This window comes from Triticum aestivum, chromosome 5A (genome assembly GCF_018294505.1).
Source record: "Triticum aestivum cultivar Chinese Spring chromosome 5A, IWGSC CS RefSeq v2.1, whole genome shotgun sequence".
Classification (NCBI taxonomy): domain Eukaryota; kingdom Viridiplantae; phylum Streptophyta; class Magnoliopsida; order Poales; family Poaceae; genus Triticum; species Triticum aestivum.
Window position 1 is genome coordinate 584,251,265 of NC_057806.1, and position 18,957 is coordinate 584,270,221.

The 18,957-nt window shown below is 44.0% G+C and overlaps 2 protein-coding genes and 1 pseudogene across 3 annotated transcripts; 2 read left to right on the plus strand and 1 right to left on the minus strand.

The window, feature by feature from the left end:
* Positions 1-372: 372 nt before the first annotated feature.
* LOC123105002 (pentatricopeptide repeat-containing protein At3g22670, mitochondrial-like) lies at positions 373-13,797 on the plus strand. Of its 2 annotated transcripts, XR_006450621.1 has the most exons (2): positions 373-2,512; positions 13,648-13,797. XR_006450621.1 is itself a non-coding variant. In XM_044526961.1 (1 exon), the coding sequence occupies exon 1, from the start codon at positions 782-784 to the stop codon at positions 2,408-2,410; it is 1,629 nt and encodes a 542-aa protein (XP_044382896.1). In that variant the 5' UTR covers positions 373-781; the 3' UTR covers positions 2,411-2,587. The 2 variants fall into 2 exon arrangements, 1 of the variants encoding a protein (XP_044382896.1); XM_044526961.1 differs by lacking the exon at positions 13,648-13,797 and having other exon boundaries at positions 373-2,587.
* Positions 2,859-14,118, minus strand: LOC123105001 (ATP-dependent RNA helicase SUV3, mitochondrial). Its single transcript, XM_044526960.1, has 17 exons — positions 13,833-14,118; positions 11,627-11,744; positions 10,521-10,642; positions 10,247-10,437; positions 9,877-10,017; positions 8,856-8,978; positions 7,721-7,798; positions 6,936-7,104; positions 6,710-6,822; positions 6,505-6,585; positions 5,986-6,051; positions 5,654-5,718; positions 5,497-5,542; positions 5,299-5,415; positions 4,538-4,629; positions 4,327-4,431; positions 2,859-3,687 (listed from the first exon to the last, which is right to left on the minus strand). The coding sequence occupies exons 1-17, from the start codon at positions 13,885-13,887 to the stop codon at positions 3,648-3,650; spliced, it is 1,722 nt and encodes a 573-aa protein (XP_044382895.1). The 5' UTR covers positions 13,888-14,118; the 3' UTR covers positions 2,859-3,647.
* On the plus strand, positions 13,922-17,379 carry LOC123105000 (autophagy-related protein 16-like; annotated as a pseudogene).
* Positions 17,380-18,957: the final 1,578 nt, after the last annotated feature.

The following is an 18,957-nucleotide window of genomic DNA, read 5'->3' on the forward strand; positions in this document are numbered from 1 at the left end:
CTCTGTACAGAGAGCAACTTCATGGGAGAGGGGGAAGAACTGCCTGGGATGGCCTGGCCCAATGCGGGTCAAGTCACAGTGCAGCGCCTAAGCGATAGTCGCTGCACATTACACTTTGTGGCGCCTAACGCTTAGGCGCTGCACTGTCGTCCGCGGGGCCGCGCCTGGCCTCGGGCTGTCACGCTGGCCGGAGGTGCGACGCCTAAGGGATAGGCGTTGCATAGTAGGGTGCGACGCCTTGCTATCGGGCGCCACTTGAAAGGGTCATCAGCGTGAATTTTTTTCGAAAGCAGTTCAAATTTTGAATTGTTTTTCCACAGGTCAAATATGTGTTTTCTGCCGTTCCTTGCAATTAACTCCGTTTCTTCGGGTGCTCTAGTACTTCGCCGCCAACCGCGAGACGAGACCACGCCGCCCACCCACTCGCCGCGCGCCGCCCGCCGCGGCACTCGCCCCGTCCACCATCGCGTCTGGCTAGCAGCCCAGCACAGACCATTCACAACTCCTTCCTCCGCTGAAGCTCCCCTTCCCCGCCGCGGCGCCCTCCTCGTCGCCCATGGCATCTAGCTAGCAGCCCACTAGAGACCATTCACAACCCCTACGCGGCCGCGTCGCCGCCAAGGCCCCCCACCCCCAAGCTCTTTCAGGGTGCTAGTGGTCGCCCTGAGGCCGGTCACGATTAGCACCGACGGTGTGTCCTTGACTGCTCTTGAGGAGCACGTGGCCGCGCGGACAAGGTGCTCGACGAATTGCCTGCCTGTTCTGGCTTCTGAGCTGAAGAATGCAACGATGCTGCCGGGTCATTGTGTCGCAGCCGGCTGTGCTCCGGCCACATAAAGGCAACCACGCCGCGTCACGGTTCTGCACTGCAGGCTTCGAGCTGCCCGAATGGTTCAGGAACCCAAAGAAGGACGGCGACTCCTTTGATGGTGATGACCATGACAAATTTGTGCTCCCGATCAAGTCTGATCCCGTGGAGGAACGGAGCCATGGAGGCAGCTCCAAGCCTCTGTCGCTCCGCCCCGAGGCTGCCTCCCACGAGGACGCCGAGTTCGAGGCTGATTTCGACGAAGCCAGCAGGATCCTGACCTCTTGCTTTGCGTCCCCGGAGGCCATCGTGATAGCCATGGACTGCTGCCCTGTCAGGGTATCAGACCGCATGGTCGACAAGATCCTAAGGAGGTTTGGCAGTGATTGGGTGGCGGCGTTCGGGTTCTTTATGTGGGCCGGTGCTCAGGAAGGCTACTGCCACTCTGCTGATTCATACAACTCGATGGTTGACATACTAGGAAAGTTCAAACAGTTTGATTTGATGTGGGGCTTGATCACTCAGATGGATGAGATTGGCGGTTTGGTGTCGCTGGCAACGATGACAAAGGTGATGAGGAGGCTCGCTGGGGCCAGCCGGTGGAGCGATGCCATAGACGCCTTCAACAAAATGGACCGGTTTGGTGTTGTGAAAGACACCACAGCTATGAATGTCCTCCTAGACACGCTGTGCAAGGAGAGGAGCGTGAAGCGCGCGAGAGGCGCGTTCCAAGAGTTGAGGGGATCGGTACCTCCCGACGAGAGTAGTTTCAACACGTTGGTCCATGGGTGGTGCAAGGCGAGGATGATGAATGAAGCCCGTGATACGATGAAGGAGATGGAGGAACATGGCTTCAAGCCTTCAGTGATAACTTACACCAGCCTGATAGAAGCATACTGCATGGAGAAAGATTTTCAGACGGCTTACGCCATCCTAAACGAGATGCGCTCGAAAGGATGCCCTCCAAATGTTATCACATACACGATCGTGATGCACGCTCTAGGGAAGGATGGAAGAACGCAAGAAGCTTTGGATATATTTGACAAGGTGAGGAGGGATGGCTGTGCCCCAGACGCTTCCTTCTACAACTCTCTCATATACATACTCGGCAGAGCAGGGAGACTGGAGGATGCAAACTCCGTCGTCGATAAGATGTCCAGCACTGGAGTTCCCCCCACTGTTGCTACCTTCAACACCCTAATTTCTGCTGCCTGTGACCACTCCCAGGCAGAGAATGCCCTGAAGATGCTGGTTAGGATGGAGGAGCAGTCATGCAAGCCTGACATCAAGACGTACACCCCATTGCTGAAGCTGTGCTGCAAAAGGCAATGGATAAAGGTACTCCGGTTCCTCATATGCCACATGTTCAGGAAGGATATCACCCCTGATTTCAGCACCTATACCTTGTTGGTAACCTGGCTGTGCCGGAACGGGAAGCCTGCTCAGTCTTGCCTGTTCTTGGAGGAGATGGTCCTGAAGGGTTTTACGCCAAAGAAAGAAACGTTTGATCTTGTGGTGGAGAAGCTTGATAAGGCAAATCTCCATTCAGCGAAGAAAAAGGTTCAACTTCTCACCCTGCGGGCAGCTGCTGTGAAAGTGTGAAGCACACTGGTTTCCCTTACATGAACAAGGATGGTGCTGCTGGACAACATAGTGACATACTATCAAACGCTTGTGGCCATGAACCTTAGAACAAATGCGAAGGTACAAAACCAGTAATACAAGTTTATCACTCGACCTATCCATTCATCGAAACGGAAAATCTTTTTTACACTGTCACTGATCTGTTACAATTATGTTGCTCTGCTATGTTGAACTATATTCGCAACACCTTAAAAAAGAAGAACAGAAGTTCCATAGCAGTAAGGACATTGGTCAAGTCCCCTACCAACTGTCAATTTTAATCCTGTTCATCGACGTCTGCAGTATAAAAAGAATGTGGAAGCGGTTCACCATTTAGCGTTTCAGCATATATAAACAGTTTCCTGCAAGCCCTACAGAGGTTGTTCACGAAAATGCAACTGGACATGCAAAATCAAATATGACAGCATTCAGACTTCACAAAATCAGCAGCCTTATTTACGCTCCCTTATTTCCAACAGTTGAGCAAACACATTAATGCCTTTCTGATACCATAGAGTTACAGGCATGAAAATTATCGTCATTGTATATACTCCCTCCATTCCAAATTATATGAAGTTCTAGCTTTGTCCTAAGTCAAAATTTAATAAATTTTACCATGTCCACAGCAAAATGTGCTAATATTTACAACATCAAATATACATATAGTATGGAAACTTATTTTATGAGGAAACTAATGAAATTAATCAAACTTAAAGAAGTTCAACTTAGGACAAAGCTAGAACTTCAAATAATTTGGAATGGTGCACTGCAATATGACAAATGGTTCTTCATGCCTGCACCTCATGTTTTACTTATAATGTACAATTCCATTTGCACTAGTTAGTAGTTACAGAAAGTGCTACTGAAAGAACTACTCCCTCCTTTCACTTTTGTAAGTCATTTCAGACAACTCAAAATGGGATGTTTTGTACATTGTCTGAAATGTCTTCAAGGTCTTATAAAAGTGAACAGAGGAAGTAGTACAAATCTCATGGATGGAGAATAATATTATGTGCTGCCACATTGACTACGTAAGGTCAACTTCAATGGCATTGAAAGGCGAGTCCAAGTAGATCTTCTGCCACACAGGTGTCATTTTATCGCTGCTTGCCAGTGATCACATTTCACATATCCAGTAGGATAGTCAGATGCATTCCCTGGACATTTGCTCAAATATTGACCAAATATGGTGAGGTGTTGTTTCTTGAATCAGCCTCTATTTTGATCTTGCGTCAATTTCTCGAAAATATCCGCGCCTGCTCATTGTTAACCAGAAGATGGTTACATCAAGAAACAGATGTTCTAAAAAGAAGGGAAAACAATGATATCAAAATTAATCATCTTATGTAACAACACTTTCTTGCGGACGTAAAAGGATTTTTTAGCAATAGTGCCTTTTTAAGTTTTAACAAACAATATTATGTGGTCAAGTGCATTCGAGGCACACATCAAGAGAAATGCATGAAAATATATTGTAATGGCAGCACATAGTGATGGAACAACAATTCTATGTACATGATGCAGTATATCACTACCCCTAATAAACTTTTAAAAAACTCTAGGAAGAATATGAGCCCATAAGCAAGCACACACAACGCAAGTCATAACCACTTGAGAAAATCAACTGGGACGGCCTAGAAAAAAATTATTTAAAGGTAAAATGCAAAAAATGTTGAATACCAACAACGACGAAGTATACGTGGTTGTAGTAGATGCATGATAGATTATTCCATTTGTCACCATCCCTACTTATTTGAAAGGGGGGTAGTTGAGGCGCAGAATTATGAAAGTTACAGAAGGTTGAGAAATCTGGCTTTTAGCTAAACAAATTATAGCATATTGATTAATCTTTTAGAATGCAAATAATATATGGCATCTGAAGAGATGTATCATACAATTGTAACGCATCATATTCTCGGCGCATTTTCCGTGGAGTACGCAAAACCCTTCTTTGTCCTTGTTGCTGCCATCCTGACCTCTCAAGGTATTCTTCAATCAACCTGACATTGCCAATCAGACCTCCAGATTATTTACGAAAAAAGATGAAAAAATAAACTCTCTTTTTCCTTTTTATTCTAACTCGAAAGGGAAGAACAAAGAACTCACATGCTGCATATTGACTTTTGGGAAGCCGCCAATTCACGATCTGGGAAAGAGTCGTCAAATCTGTAGCTTAACCACACATACAACTCTAGGACCTGTAATGATCACAAATGCGATGCTGATTAATCTCACTTTAGAAACAGTTTCGAGACAGCGGCATGCCAAAATGGAATCTAAATAATCACTGTAGAAACTAGGAACTCTCCGGAAGTAACGGTTGCCTGAAATGGCAACAAGTGTCTAGTCCAACATTTTTCCAAAAAAAGCTCATCTTGCATGCACACAGACCCAATGCAGCCCACTGAATTATGTAATGACATGTTAGGCCCTATACAAGTATAAAATTATGGATCAATGAGAAATGAGTGCTAGACCAGTGATTGGGGGGTGGGGAGGGGGATTTCTAGCACAGAAAACCACTTTAGTTTGCGTTTCAGTATTTGAGGTGGTAGTCTATGCTATGGTATGTTGTACCATCCTTGGAACTCCCAAGTTTGATTTTTAACTTGGAAGTTTATATAATGCAGAAAAGAAACTGCCTTCACAACAGAATAGACAATGCACATGTTTAAGAGCAAAATAATTTGTGATTAGAAAAACATTGACAAGATTTATAGTAGTGCTGGTATTGACTGGCAAATTACAGGTATTTGTGATTAGAAGAACATTGACAAGATTTTTAGGTCACTACTTTAGTGACCTAAAAAGTCTTATATTTCTTTACAGAGGGAGTAATTTGCTAGAGAAATAAAATAGGGAATAACCTTGTGAACCGATTCAAGCTCCTGGAGTTGATTGTGTGTTGTAGGCACCCGCAGTGTTCCAGGTGTAAATATTTCTTTAAGCCGAACTATGCCTTTCTTTGCATAATTTTCTGCAAACTGCATCTTGAAAATTTTAGTGAAACTGTTTCCTAATTCTACAAAAACATACAAATAAACAATAGAGGTAGAAATGTTTGCCTGTGTTAATCCTTGAGTAGATATATCATCCCTCACATCCACTGGACTGCAGTATGAAGTGTCAGAAAGTGATCAGGATGCTAGATAGGTGACAATAGATTAGAACAATAGAATCTAGAAAAGGCATATGTTAATACTGGGATAGATTGTAAATCACCTTTGACAAAAGATGTACTTATCACGCAACGCAAGAGGCAACTCATCAACAATAGCAGCAACTTTCTGTTAACAGTGGGAGGAAGAAATGTGACTAGATAAAATATTGAACCACAATTCAATAGCAGAAATAAATCTAGCTTACAGTTACAAAGTTCACTATTAGTCTATCGATATTAATTTCAATATAATGCTAAGTTATTGCCTTTTTAAAGAAGGCAGTCAACCAGTTTGTGCTTTTCTACCCAGGCAATCTTATTTACATTGTTTAGATGTAGCTTGTAGAAATTGACCAAACAAAGAAAAAATGTGTTTCTTAATGAAATAAAATACCAGCATATCTTCGCAATCGGCAATAAAATAGTCCGGAGACAGTTTAGCCTTGTCCAAGAAACGTTCCTGCAGCAGAATGAAAAAAGGGTAACACATATTTCTGAGTCCTGTCCAGAGGAAATAGCTGTAAATACACACGAAGCATTGAGATTCACTCAATGGGAGAGAAGAAGATAACACATTACTGAAAAAGAAGTACATAGAGAAAAAGTAAACTCCAATTTATAATTGTTGAGACTTGTGAACAAGCAATGTCAAGCTGAAATCCAAACAAATATAAGATACCTCAAAATATAGCTAAATTATTGTAGTGCATAATTGATCGCACCAACCACAATAATTGTTGAGTAACTCCCTGCCCCATACAAACTGGCACAACAAAATTGCTTTCATCATTAACTATTTTTTACTGTAACATTTAGCTTTGGCATTGACAAGTAACATGTTATAGAAGTATGAAGCTGCTCTGTGCTTGAACCAATGCATTTCAATACGAAAACGATGGTACTTATAGCTTACCAATATAGGGTGAAGAAAGTCAGTTCCATGTAATCGTGAATACACGGACAATAAATCAAATGTGGGAAAAAGTCCAGCACGCTGCAGATGAAGCAATGCAGCATCTGTGGTTAGCTTTTACAAATACGAGTCATACATAGCTTTTTGAAGTTTCATCATATAATAGCAGTTGGATTCATTATGTTGCTCAGTAATGGGTGGGCACCTCTATAATGGGAGAAGGTGACTTCAGGGATGAGTGTAGTAACGGGAGATCTTCAGCATCTAGACAGGTCACTTCGCCAACTGGGAATTTAGACCCATATCTCCCAGCTCTGCCTACCAAAAGAATAAGACATGCAGAACAAGCTCAATTCACAGCTCAAGAGGGCTGTGTAATAAGGGAAGAGAAAACTGCCAGGGGTAAAACGACTGAAAAGCAAACATAATACCTGCAATCTGTTTGATCTCAGGCACAGTCAGCTCCCTGGTGCAGATACCATCAAACTTCTTCAGTGTAGAGAAAATAATTCTAGAAATGTTCAGATTAAGACCCATTCCAATAGCATCGCTAGCCACTAGCACATTAAGGTCACTGGCTTCATCATTGAACATTGTCGCCTGGAAGCGTAGGGAACAGATTAACAAATTTATCCATAACAATCATGCCATCATGGAGAATAAATTACGACAAGCAACAGACTGAATTTATTGCCTACAACTATTATTCGCGAACTTTTAATTCTGGCTAAGAGTTGCGGGCATGTTGTATTAATAAATTATATAGAAAGAAACAAGTGGTGTTCATTAAAATTCTCGCAAATAGCAGGTACAAATCAACAATATAATAACTCAAAAATCCATGTTCCAAACATTGAACAGTATGCTCAATTACAAAGCATTTAAAGCAGCATTGATAAAATGGGTTTCGTAATTGTAAAAAAATGCTTTATTATTCAGATTGTTGTAATTTGTAACTCAACCATCACATACCATATTAACTTTGTTAATCAAAATTCAGCTATATGACACTATATAATGTATATCAATGACTCAATGAGTAGGTTTAACAAATTAAATGTGCTGATATGCATGTCAACATGTTCAAATGGAAGGTGTGATATTTCACCTTACTCTAATTAGATTAGGACCTACAGATATATGACAATGATTCAATGAGGTATATGTTCTAATACTAGTATGATGGGGCATACCCAAATAATGTATTACAAATTACCTGTTTCGTTCGAGTTTCTGGTGGTAATGAGCCATAGACTACAGAGCAAAGATGATTTCCCGCCATTTCAATTTTTCTCTGCATGAGTGAAAATTTGCAATATAAGGGTAGCTGAAGCTCTGTATTTTACTCTATCTGGCAGATGTCTAATTTAGTAATTTTAATAAAAATATAGAGCCCTCTAGTCCATAAAATAACAGAATGATGCATCAATGTCATGTATTCTTTCTTCAAAGGAAAAACATTGTCATGTATTTGGGCACGCAACCACATACTATGGGTATAAACTAAAAATGGTAAGTACTATGAGCGCCAAATTCTCCTTTAGTTAGGCTAGGAAGCGCAGGATAACCGGACCAAATCTTTGCACTGGAGTACTGGCGGCCCTGGCTTAACTGGTTCTTCTGGAAATAGTCATTGGATTGCATTTTAATTTTCACTGCTTACATTTGTTGGGAATATTCAACCAGCATGTATCATGAAAAGGTGAAAGGAAATAGAGATGCTTGGATGGATGGTTGCTAACTACAGAAACAGGTTTCATCATATTGCATTTACGAAAAACAGCTGCGCTGGTAAACATGTTACCAGTTGATCATGTCACATAACTACCATTGCTACTGCAGCATGACATATCAACTATATTATTTAGTGAGTACCAATCGTGTGACCTCCCCTCCCCCCTCCCCAAATTACTTTGGCACGGATGTACTTTTGTTTCCTTCACTGAGCACAATACCAAGAACCAATATCAGCTGTAATTAACTCCTGGCATGCAGATATACAGTCTCCAGGCATAAAAAAGTTTGACTGCCAAGGTCAAATAATTGTCCCTTCCCTTTCTTTCTGGGTATTAAAAAGTGTGGTGTTCAAAATTTAAAATTGGATAGAGAGCTAAACAGCTCTTGATTCAAGGGTTTTTGTCATACATGAGTATGGAGAGTTTTGATCATTTCCAAATTTACATGTTGACATCCAATTGGGCTGATAGGGTAAATAAAGTTGAAATTCGAGTTTCTGATTTCCCCCCAAACTAGTGAGACTTTCTCAGTTTTCTTTTCTATGACCCTCTAACTTCATGACATGTTCCCAAAATAATGAACAATTGCTAGAATATCACTTGAAGAATACCAACCTTAAGCTTATATATCTCACGCCGTGAGAACGTTACCATGCAATCCCCTGCCTTGATGTTTGAAAAAGGCCCAAGTGTAGACTTCAAAGGAACCAAAGGAGATAGTCTCTCATAATATTGAATCTGTTCAGCAACATAGACCCAACATGTTAGGATATTTTTTGACTATGAGCATGTTAGGATATTTGCTATGTGACATACTGTTCTCGATATGTTTGCATCAGTACTCAGCAGAATTAGCACTAAAAATAACTACTCCCTCCCATCCATATTAATTGTCACTGCTTTAGTACAACTTCAGATAATTGTCGCTGCTTTAGTACAACTTTGTACTAAAGTTGTACTAAAGCAGCGACAATTAATATCAATCGGAGGGAGTACTACATAGCACGATGGTCAGGATAAGTTAATAAAACTCACTTGGAAACTGTCTGCAATCGTAGAACAACCTCACAACTCTAACAAAAAGAAGATCCACATGACCACACACAGTTTTCATGCAGAGGTCCAAAATTAGTATTACTACTTACTACTTACTACACCGGGTTGCAACCTAAATTTCAGGCAAAGGCTTAAAACTGGTACATGACAGAGCATTACTTGAGTAACAGGTTAGAAAGCATACCTTGGGCGAAAGCCTAAGATAGACTGATTTTGTTATCCCTGACTTTCATGATTCCATCATACAAAATTGTGTGTGGAAGTAAGATATGACCAGCTCAGAAAATCACTGTCTGCTTGAACTGGGAGACAATTTGGAAACATGTGACGTGATATTTACTACTGTTTCATCCTACCTATATTGAGTAGTTACATCGTCTTACTCTTCTTGTACAAAGGATTAAATTCACTGTCCATGTGGGAAAAAAATTAATTTCATAACTAGTGTATTATCCTGGCAGAGGAACATAAGTGCGAACCTTAATACAATTCAATTTGACAACTATCATATGTTTAGAAGACATTACATACTGGGTACATTAACAATCATCAGAAATTACGCGAGTTTTGGTTAAATTACCGTAACCACATCATCAGTAGCTTCAAGCAATCGCTGAATAATAGGGACAACAGCTGGGTCACCACAAACATGAAGCTCATCTGAACAAAGCCCCAGCAGTGCACGTGTAAATGAACAACCCCTTGTTCTACAGCCAACCATCTACTACGTCAAAGCAAATGAAAAAAGAATTATGAGGAACATTCCAAACAATATTTCGTAGACAGTTTAAGGTATGGTTAGTTGGATGGTTTATTGAAAAAATAGCTTGATAGGTCTCAACTTTCTCATATGTAAATATCAATAGACACTAGTTTAAATAATAATAATAATAATATTGTACAAATATACATTTTTCTAGTGAGTGCATAAAATGTGGATCACTACATACCTGAATTTCATCAATAACAGCGCACTGATACTCAGTCGTCACATCAGCCATCTCAACCGTCACTGAGCTATGCTTTGCACCTTCAATTTCTTCCCTTTCTTGTCCAGTAGTCAAGTTACAGGGAACATTAGCTTTGTTTAATCTTTCTGCTACCTCCCGTGCTAACAATCTTAGAGGTCCACAGTACACACCTACATTTTTTTGTTAGAAATAAGAGCAGTAGTCATTTAAACTGTATGCTCTTTCAGTTTGACTGGGTAGATCAAAATAGTACCTGAAGAGCTTGCTTCTAATCGTTTGAGGGCATTATGTGTTTTCCCACTATTTGTAGGACCAACATGCAAAAATACATTGCGCTTCTTTTCTCGGGCATTCGGATACCATAAATGAGGATGCCTGTTACTCAAGATTGCACAGAACTTAATTCAAGTCTTTATGGGACAATGAGGAAAACAGTGTTTACACCATATCTTGGCACATAATTAATCTCGAAAAGTTGGTGTGATGATTACAAACAACAACAAAGCCTTTAGTCCCAAACAAGTTGGGGTAGGCTAGAGGTGAAATCCATAAGATCTCGCGACCAACTCATGGTTCTGGCACATGGATAGCAAGCTTCCACACACCCCTGTCCATTGCTAGTTCTTTGGTGATACTACACCTTCATATCTCTAACTTCTTATTGACCCCGTCCGACTATCGCAACTAGCACCAAATCATCCGCAAAGAGCATAGATATCTCCTTGTATATCCCTTGTGACCTCATCCATCACCAAAGCAAAAAGATAAGGGCTCAAAGCTGACCCCTGATGCAGTCCTATCTTAATCGGGAAGTCATCAGTGTCGACATCACTTGTTCGAACACTTGTCACAACATTATCGTACATGTCCTTGATGAGGGTAATGTACTTTGCTGGGACTTTGTGTTTCTCCAAGGCCCACCACATGACATTCCGTGGTATCTTATCATAGGCCTTCTCCAAATCAATGAACACCATATGCAGGTTCTTCTTTTGCTCCCTGTATCTCTCCATAAGTTGTCGTACCAGGAAAATGGCTTCCATGGTTGACCTCCCAGGCATGAAACCAAACTGATGATTGCTTAGGCAATTAAACGAACTAAAATAGCATGTGCATCACTGTTGTGTCACATATTTGACACAAGAATAATATTGCCTCCTTTTGTTTTCACTTCATTAATTAGATGAACCATACTGGATACCAGCATCCCACACTGGACGATTGTTTTAAGCAGGCAAGAAACGGATTCCCTTGAAGATATAGTACATTGGTACATAATGCACACATTATACACTGACAAGAATATGTAGAGAAAACTTGGATATTAGGTAGTGAAAGGGGAACGAAATTTATTCTTACGTCATATCAGTGAAATCAAACTTCCCAGAGTTGTGGTTGCCCCTCCAAAATTTTAAATTGGCAGAATTGACCAAGGGATGTAGATCATAATAGGAGAGAAGGCAACGGATATAAACATCTGTAGACAAAAGGTGTTACAAAAAAAATCTTAGCACAATAGACCAACCTACCAAAGTTTTGGCACCATAAAGCATACTGCAGAGACTAACAGTCCACTGTGGCGAGGGCCATCTCCTGACTCTGCTTTTTCTATGTAGCATGGCAAGGAGAAGCTGCACGTGCGACTGATAACTCTCAGGGTCCAATGTGCTTACAGAAGTGAATAATATTGTTCAAATCGCAGCAGACTAGGTTTCCATAGATGACATATTCACCCCAAAAAGAACTGCTTCCATTGTGTTAAGCAGTAATATCATAACCCCATAAAGGTTATAGTCCCTCCATTCAAGATGAAAGTTTCCAAGATGCAACTCTGTCCATTATTTTCAATATGAATATGTTGGTAAGATAAATTAAGATAACCTAATTGTAAGGTATCGAGTTAGCTTGGCTCGGCTCGGCTCTTTAACATAACGAGTTGAGACATGAACTGAGGTCCGCTCTCTTATCTCATGAGCTAACTCTGTACTTGTTAAGCTCATTACACATGTTAACAGCAGAATATGCATACATTAAATCTGCCCATCTCAGTGCAAAAAACATGTATCTATCTATACACAAGATGCATGGATGCTTATGTATGCCACCATAAACATGAAGTACAAGAGAACAATTTTCCCCAATGTAACAAACAGAAAAATCAGAGGGGGGAAAATGAGTTCAAACTAATGGTCAAATTAAAAGAAGTTCGATTAGACGCTTTCTTGGACGCCTTTTTGCAACCGACAAGTACTCTACATAAAGATAAATCCATAGCTATACTCTATCCATCAGAACAATACCCAGCCACAATCTCCCCTTCCAAAAGTGAAAACAAATTTTTACTAGGTATATTCCCCTTGCGTAAAGCCTTGGCGCAGTGGTAAAGCTGCTGCCTTGTGACCATGAGGTCATGGGTTCAAATCCTGGAAACAGCCTCTTACAGAAATGTAGGGAAAGGCTGCGTACAATAGAACCAAAGTGGTCGGACCTTCCCTGGACTCTGCGCAAGCGGGAGCTACATGCACCGGGTTGCCCTTTTATAGTCCCCTTGCGTAGGTTCAGCCCATCATCAGATAGAGCGATTCAGAAAGAAAAGTCGCCTCGTCCATGGAGTTTGTCCGTCTCCACCGCCAGTGTTGGGCGTCGGCCGTCGGTGACCTGATAGCTTATCCTAAGTTCTGAACTACAGACCTCCTCCCCCGAGACCTCGATCCCCTTCTGACCTCCATCTCCGCTCTCGGCCGGCGGTTGGAGTGGATGCATGCGGCATGCCCACGGCTCACCGACCAAGTCCGCCCACACCGGCAAGCCACGCGCCGGTGCCCGCGGCTTCTCCACATTTGAAGCCACACCGCCCGCTCGCGGCTCGCCCATGCCAGCAGTGCACGCCGAACCCGAGGTCATAGCCCACTCGCCCTGGACCCTGGTGTTGGTTAAGCATGTTCAGTACCCCCAAGTTGATTGACTGAAATTTTGATGTCCACTCCCAGTAGTGTTCACCCCATCTATTACGGCTGTGGTATGTGCTTGAAACAGCAGAGGATGCAGTCATTTTTAAAAGAAAGGGGATGAGGAAATTGTTGAATCTCCATCAGCTCCTCATGATCTAGCATTGCTTGTCATTAGGGGTGGTCTTTTCTGTTGGAGCACCAAAATTAACTTACCACAGTGCCCAGGTTTATGTGAACTTGTCATATCTGATTTATTTGTGCCATCATGTGAACAATGATAAACTATATCCCTTATATTGTGTGTATGACATGGTCAATTGGTCATCTCTAATTACCCCATTCTATTCTATGATTCAGCACCTTTTCTTCCATTTCCCCAGACAATTGACGCATTGGCTGACCCAACTGCTCCTCCAATTAAACATGCAGCACGAAGCTGACCTCCAAATGGACGCATATCGCGCGCCCGGCCTCTGGCATTCCGCCGAACACACACCGTGCGCGTGTGCCGGCGGACATCGACAGCAGCTCAAGAAACATCATGGACGGAGCACGCACAGGAGAGACAGGACGCCCAGGAACCCAACAAGCCATTCAAGAAAGCGGGCACTGACCATGGCGGCACGACGACGAGAGCGCCCCCCGGCGCAGGAGCGCGGCAACCGCCATTTCGCCGTATGCTCCCCTCGATGGCACAATTCAGATGGCGGGGCACCAGAACCGGCTCCGCGACGAGGGGGGCGAGGGGAATGTGCACTTACGTGCGGAGCACGGCACGTGGGGTGGGGTGGAAGACGGAGACGGCCGTGGCTTTCGCCGGGAAGCGAGGCGGCGTGGGAGGCGGAGATGCCGCCCGCGGTCGCTGGTCAAGACGGTTCTTCGCGTGGTCGCCAAGGCCGGAATATTCCGCCCCACCCGCATCTCGCTCGGCCCAGTTTGCTCCCGAAGCGGGCTTCAGCTCCAACTCCTCGAGCCCGTAGGCTCGCTTCGCGGCCCGGACACGCCACCCCCATCGGCTTCGTTCCTCTTTCGCTTTCGTCTTCCTCTCCACCCAAGTCAGTCGCCCTCGCCGCGACGCCCCGCACCGCCGGACACGCCACCTCCGCCGCCGACGCCGCCGACGGGATCGCCGCGAGCATGTGAGCTTTCCTCGAACTAAGCAGCAAATCTCGCGATTCCTCCGTTGTTTGCTTAAGGGTTGGTGGTGCAGGACGCAGGCGGAGGCAGATGCCGGCAAGGCGGCCATCCAGCGCGCGCTGCGGGCGCTGCGGCAGCGGCATCTCGTCGAGGAGGGGGCCCACCGCCCCGCCATCGAGGCTCTCAACCGGCCCTTCGCCGCCCACGTAAGTACCAATCTCTAGCCCCTTGTTACTGATCTTGCTAGCTTGGATCGAATCGGGCCAATTTGACTTCACCAGTGAACACGCATTCGAGCCACATAAAGTCTCAAAAAGAATGTGCTGATGGGGTCGGCTGTGTGAAGTTGATTGTTCCTCTCTGGTGGTGAAACAGTGACTGCTGCTTAAGTAGGATTAGCACGATCACAATGTCGAATAGTTTTACTAAGTAATCCACGAAAATAAGTATTAATCCTTGCACTTGGAGCTTCTGTGGCGCCTTCTGCATGTAGTGACTGGTTTGCTGACCCTCTTTGTAGGCTTTGGAGTGGAAAGAGAAGGCCGAGAAGAACGAGTTGGAGCTGCAGCAGTGCTACAAGGCTCAATCCCGGTTGTCTGAGCAGCTCGTTTCCGAGATAAACGAGGCGAAAACGTCCAAAGTGCTGCTCAAAGAGAAGGAGGCGCTGATTATGACTTTGCAGAGTGAACTTCAGCAGACTAGGTATTGAATGTGATGGATAGTTTTGCTGCTGTGTTTAATTCAGTATGAACATTGCCGTTGATGTCCGGATGAAACTCTTGCAGCGAAGAGAACGTACAGCTAAAACAGTCACTTGAAGAGAAGACAAACGCTTTAGATCTTCTCGTTCAGGAGCACCAGGCGGCTAAAGCCGAACTTGAACGGGTGCTAACAAAACTGAAAGCTGTGGAGCATGAGAACACGCAGCTGGTCGAGCGATTGATGCAAGCGAAGATGGTGGAGGCAGAGAAGCTTAATGAGGTACCCTGTTGTCTCTTTTTACTATTGCTAAGACTTCACCGTTCCTGTACAAGCTATCGCATATTCAAGATTGTTCAAGGATTGCGCTTGCCTATTAAGCGCCTGTTAGGCCCACTAAGATGACACAGAAAAAAATCTTCTCCCCTATTAACAATGCATATTTCCCTACCATAGTCCCCGGTGGATCCAGGATGAGATACCTCAAGTACCAGCATGCTTAGTTGTGTACCATGACATATCACAAGAGACTTGCTGTACTATATTTGGTGATCTTTCGCTTCAGTCTCGCTTTTTATTGTTAAAATACTTCGGCTCTTTAAGTTTACACGATAACAGTAGTGCTCCTTTTATCCATGAAACTTTGACTCTTTTCGGAATTGTATGTAATGTTGAAACTCTTTTGCTCAGTGGCGGAGCTAGGTAGGATCCTTTGGGGGGGCCAAACAAAATATGGGTATTTAGGAGGCCAAAAGACTCTATTTTTCCTAATCTATCTCTCCCCCCAAAAAAATTCTTTCACGAATTTGACCAAGGCTGGGGGGGCCATGGCCTCTGCAGCCTTCAATGTAGCTCCGCCACTGCTTTTGCTTCCGTAGCAAGAGTGGAAATAGGAGAACTAAGAGCTTATTGATTTATGGTTGTTTTAGCTGTCAGAGATGTTTTATTTAGCAGTATGTCTTGCATAGATAACTGTGCCCATAGAATTTGTATATACCAAGAAACTGCTGCTTTAACTGGTGAGAAAATTGTTCAGGCCAATGCGATGTACGAGGAGATGGTCCTAAAGCTAAAGGCAGCTGGGCTTGGCGCTGGCGGAATACAACACCATGCACAACAAGAAGCTGACGGCGTCATTCGTCGATCCGAAGCTGGGTATGTCGACATCATGGAAACACCAATCCCATCTACATGCAGGATCACCATCCGTGCTCATGATGGTGGGTGTGGATCTATAATATTCCAGAATAACACAGATAAGCTAATCAGTGGTGGCCAGGATCAAACTGTCAAGATATGGTCTGCACATACCGGTGCTTTAACCTCCACTCTGCAGGGTTGCTTGGGGACTGTCAACGATCTTGCTGTGACCAATGATAACAAGTTTGTGATTGCGGCCTGTAGCTCTAACAAGTTGTTTGTATGGGAAATTAATGGGGGGCGTCCTCGTCACACTCTGACTGGCCACACAAAAAATGTCTGTTCTGTAGACGCAAGCTGGGTGAAAAGTTTGGTCATTGCTAGTTCATCCAATGACCGCACTATCAAGATCTGGGACCTCCAGACTGGCTTCTGTAAAAGCACCATAATGTCAGCAAGCAACCCCAATACACTAGCTTTCATCCATGGTGATGCCATTTGCTCAGGTCATAGGGATGGAAGCCTAAAGTTCCACGATATCCGCAGTGGAAAATGCTTTGCCACGGTAGCAGCTCATGCTGATGTCAGCTCGATCTGTGTAACCCGGGGCAAAAACCATGTTCTTTCAAGTGGGAGAGAGGGTCTGCACAAGCTTTTTGATGTTAGAATGCCGACGGAGGTAGTGGAGATTTGTGGAACATTCAGGGCCCCGAGTAACAGATTGGTTGGCACCTGGGGCAGAGCTTGTATAAGCCCGGATGAGAACTGCATAGCGTCTGGCTCCTCTGATGGGTCTGTTTGCATATGGTCGAGATCGAAGAATGAGGGGCCGACCATCCTAGAGGGCCATTCACTGCCCGTTGTTACAAGTGCATGGTCTGAGTTTGGACCTCTTGCCACCGCTGACAAGAATCATATTCATATATGGGCTTGAGACCTGTGTTTTCCTTTTGGTCGTTCAAACCAGGATGTGGTGAGTTTCACCTGAAGGTGTTATTGCTTGTCCACCGCCATTCTTGAGGACACTCGTTTGCATGTAAATGACTTAGTTAGTGTCTAATTCAATTGTAATTATCAAAACTGACAGCACGGTACGGTCATCTGCTTTCCTCTCGGCATGTTTTTAGGGGATTTCTCTGTCATCTGTTGCTGGTAAATTGAAGGGTTTGTGGGAGTTCTTGGACACAATTCAAGTTTCTGCAGTGTTTAACATGAGCATTTGCTGATACATCCCTGGGTTCTTATCTCTTATGGCAAATTAGTGGATGTGACCCTTTCGCGACAGCAGCTTGCCCAGCCAACATGGAGGAAGATGGCATTGGCTTTTTCTGGTTACATGCTTCCTCCAAACTAAGTGAGTACTGTAGATCGCAGCATATGAGTACACTATTTTTAACTCAGTTGTTGTCTTCGTATGGAGGTTCATGTAGTCTTGTCAGGTTCAGCTTGATTGAGATTTGGCAGGCTAAGGTGGGATGGTCTTGGATGCAATGTTTCATTTTGTCAGATGCATGATGATGAACCAGAGCAAGCTCTGAATACTGAACAGTTGTGTTTTTGTTTTTGTGAGCAGTGCTAGATCAGGCGTCGGTTGGGCTCAAGATCTGGTTCTGTTCATTCCTCTAAGATCAGAGTATAATATCTATCAGAGGGTTGCGTTGTGGATGATGTAGGAGGCCGTATGTCTGTCTTTTTTTTTTGCGGGGTCGTATGTCTGAGAAACAACAACTGCAACTTGAGTTCTGCTACATATGACCTCCAAATTCACAGCAAGTAAAAAAAATTCCCATGAACAAATCACCATCCAATCAACAAATACGTATACTCGCTCCGTCCCAAAATAAGTGAGGAAGTACTACTTAACCATCCTAGAATAATTTTACAGCACAATCCGAAGCTAAAATCCTCTAAAATCCCTGTCCAGTTGCCCTAACTCTCCCTGTCACCACCGATCATCACATACTGTACAAATTTGTCCTCCACAGCCCACTTGATCTATCCATCCATCTATCTGCCCTGCGAGAAAGTGGGCTAAGAAGAACTCATTAGATGCCCACCACGGTCCACATCAGCCGATTCATAGCAAGAGTGCATTGATCAACGAACCAACTTGTGGTTGGATGGTTAGAGGGAGTGTGGTATCCCCAGCCCACCAGGGTTCAAATTCATTCTGGTGCTCGCATTTATTCCTGAATTTATTTTAGAATTTTCGGCGATGTGCATTCAGTGGGAGGAGACGTTCCCGTCGACAACGAGGCGCCTACGGTGACTTTGTAAATCTTAAGATGATATGCCGTCTTAGTCTTTCGAAGGTGCTTATAGGATAGGGTGTGCGTGTATGCATTCATAGGAACGAGTGTATGCGCGTGCGCCTGTGTCTGTACTGATGTTTAAAAAGAATGCATTGATCACCAGAAAGAAAAAAAATCAAGAAAGAGAAATCGGTGATGGGGAGGCGGAGTGGGCATCAATTCCATCGGCGTCACGAAAAAGAAACTGAAGCACAAGTCGAGATGGGAGCGGGAGGCGATCGGATCGGATCAGATGAGACGAGAGGGGGCGGGGCCCGCCGCCGCAGTGGTTCGCTGCAACCGTATGCCAAATCCGGGCCCCTGACTAGGACAAGGCACCACCGTGCTCTCAAGTCTCTCGAGTGGCCAGGGCCCGGCGCGGGGGACATCAATCATTGCCATGGCCCACGGCCCATGGCCCTGGCCCTGTTTTCTGCTACTGCTGCTGCAAGAAACCGCCAATTATTGGAGA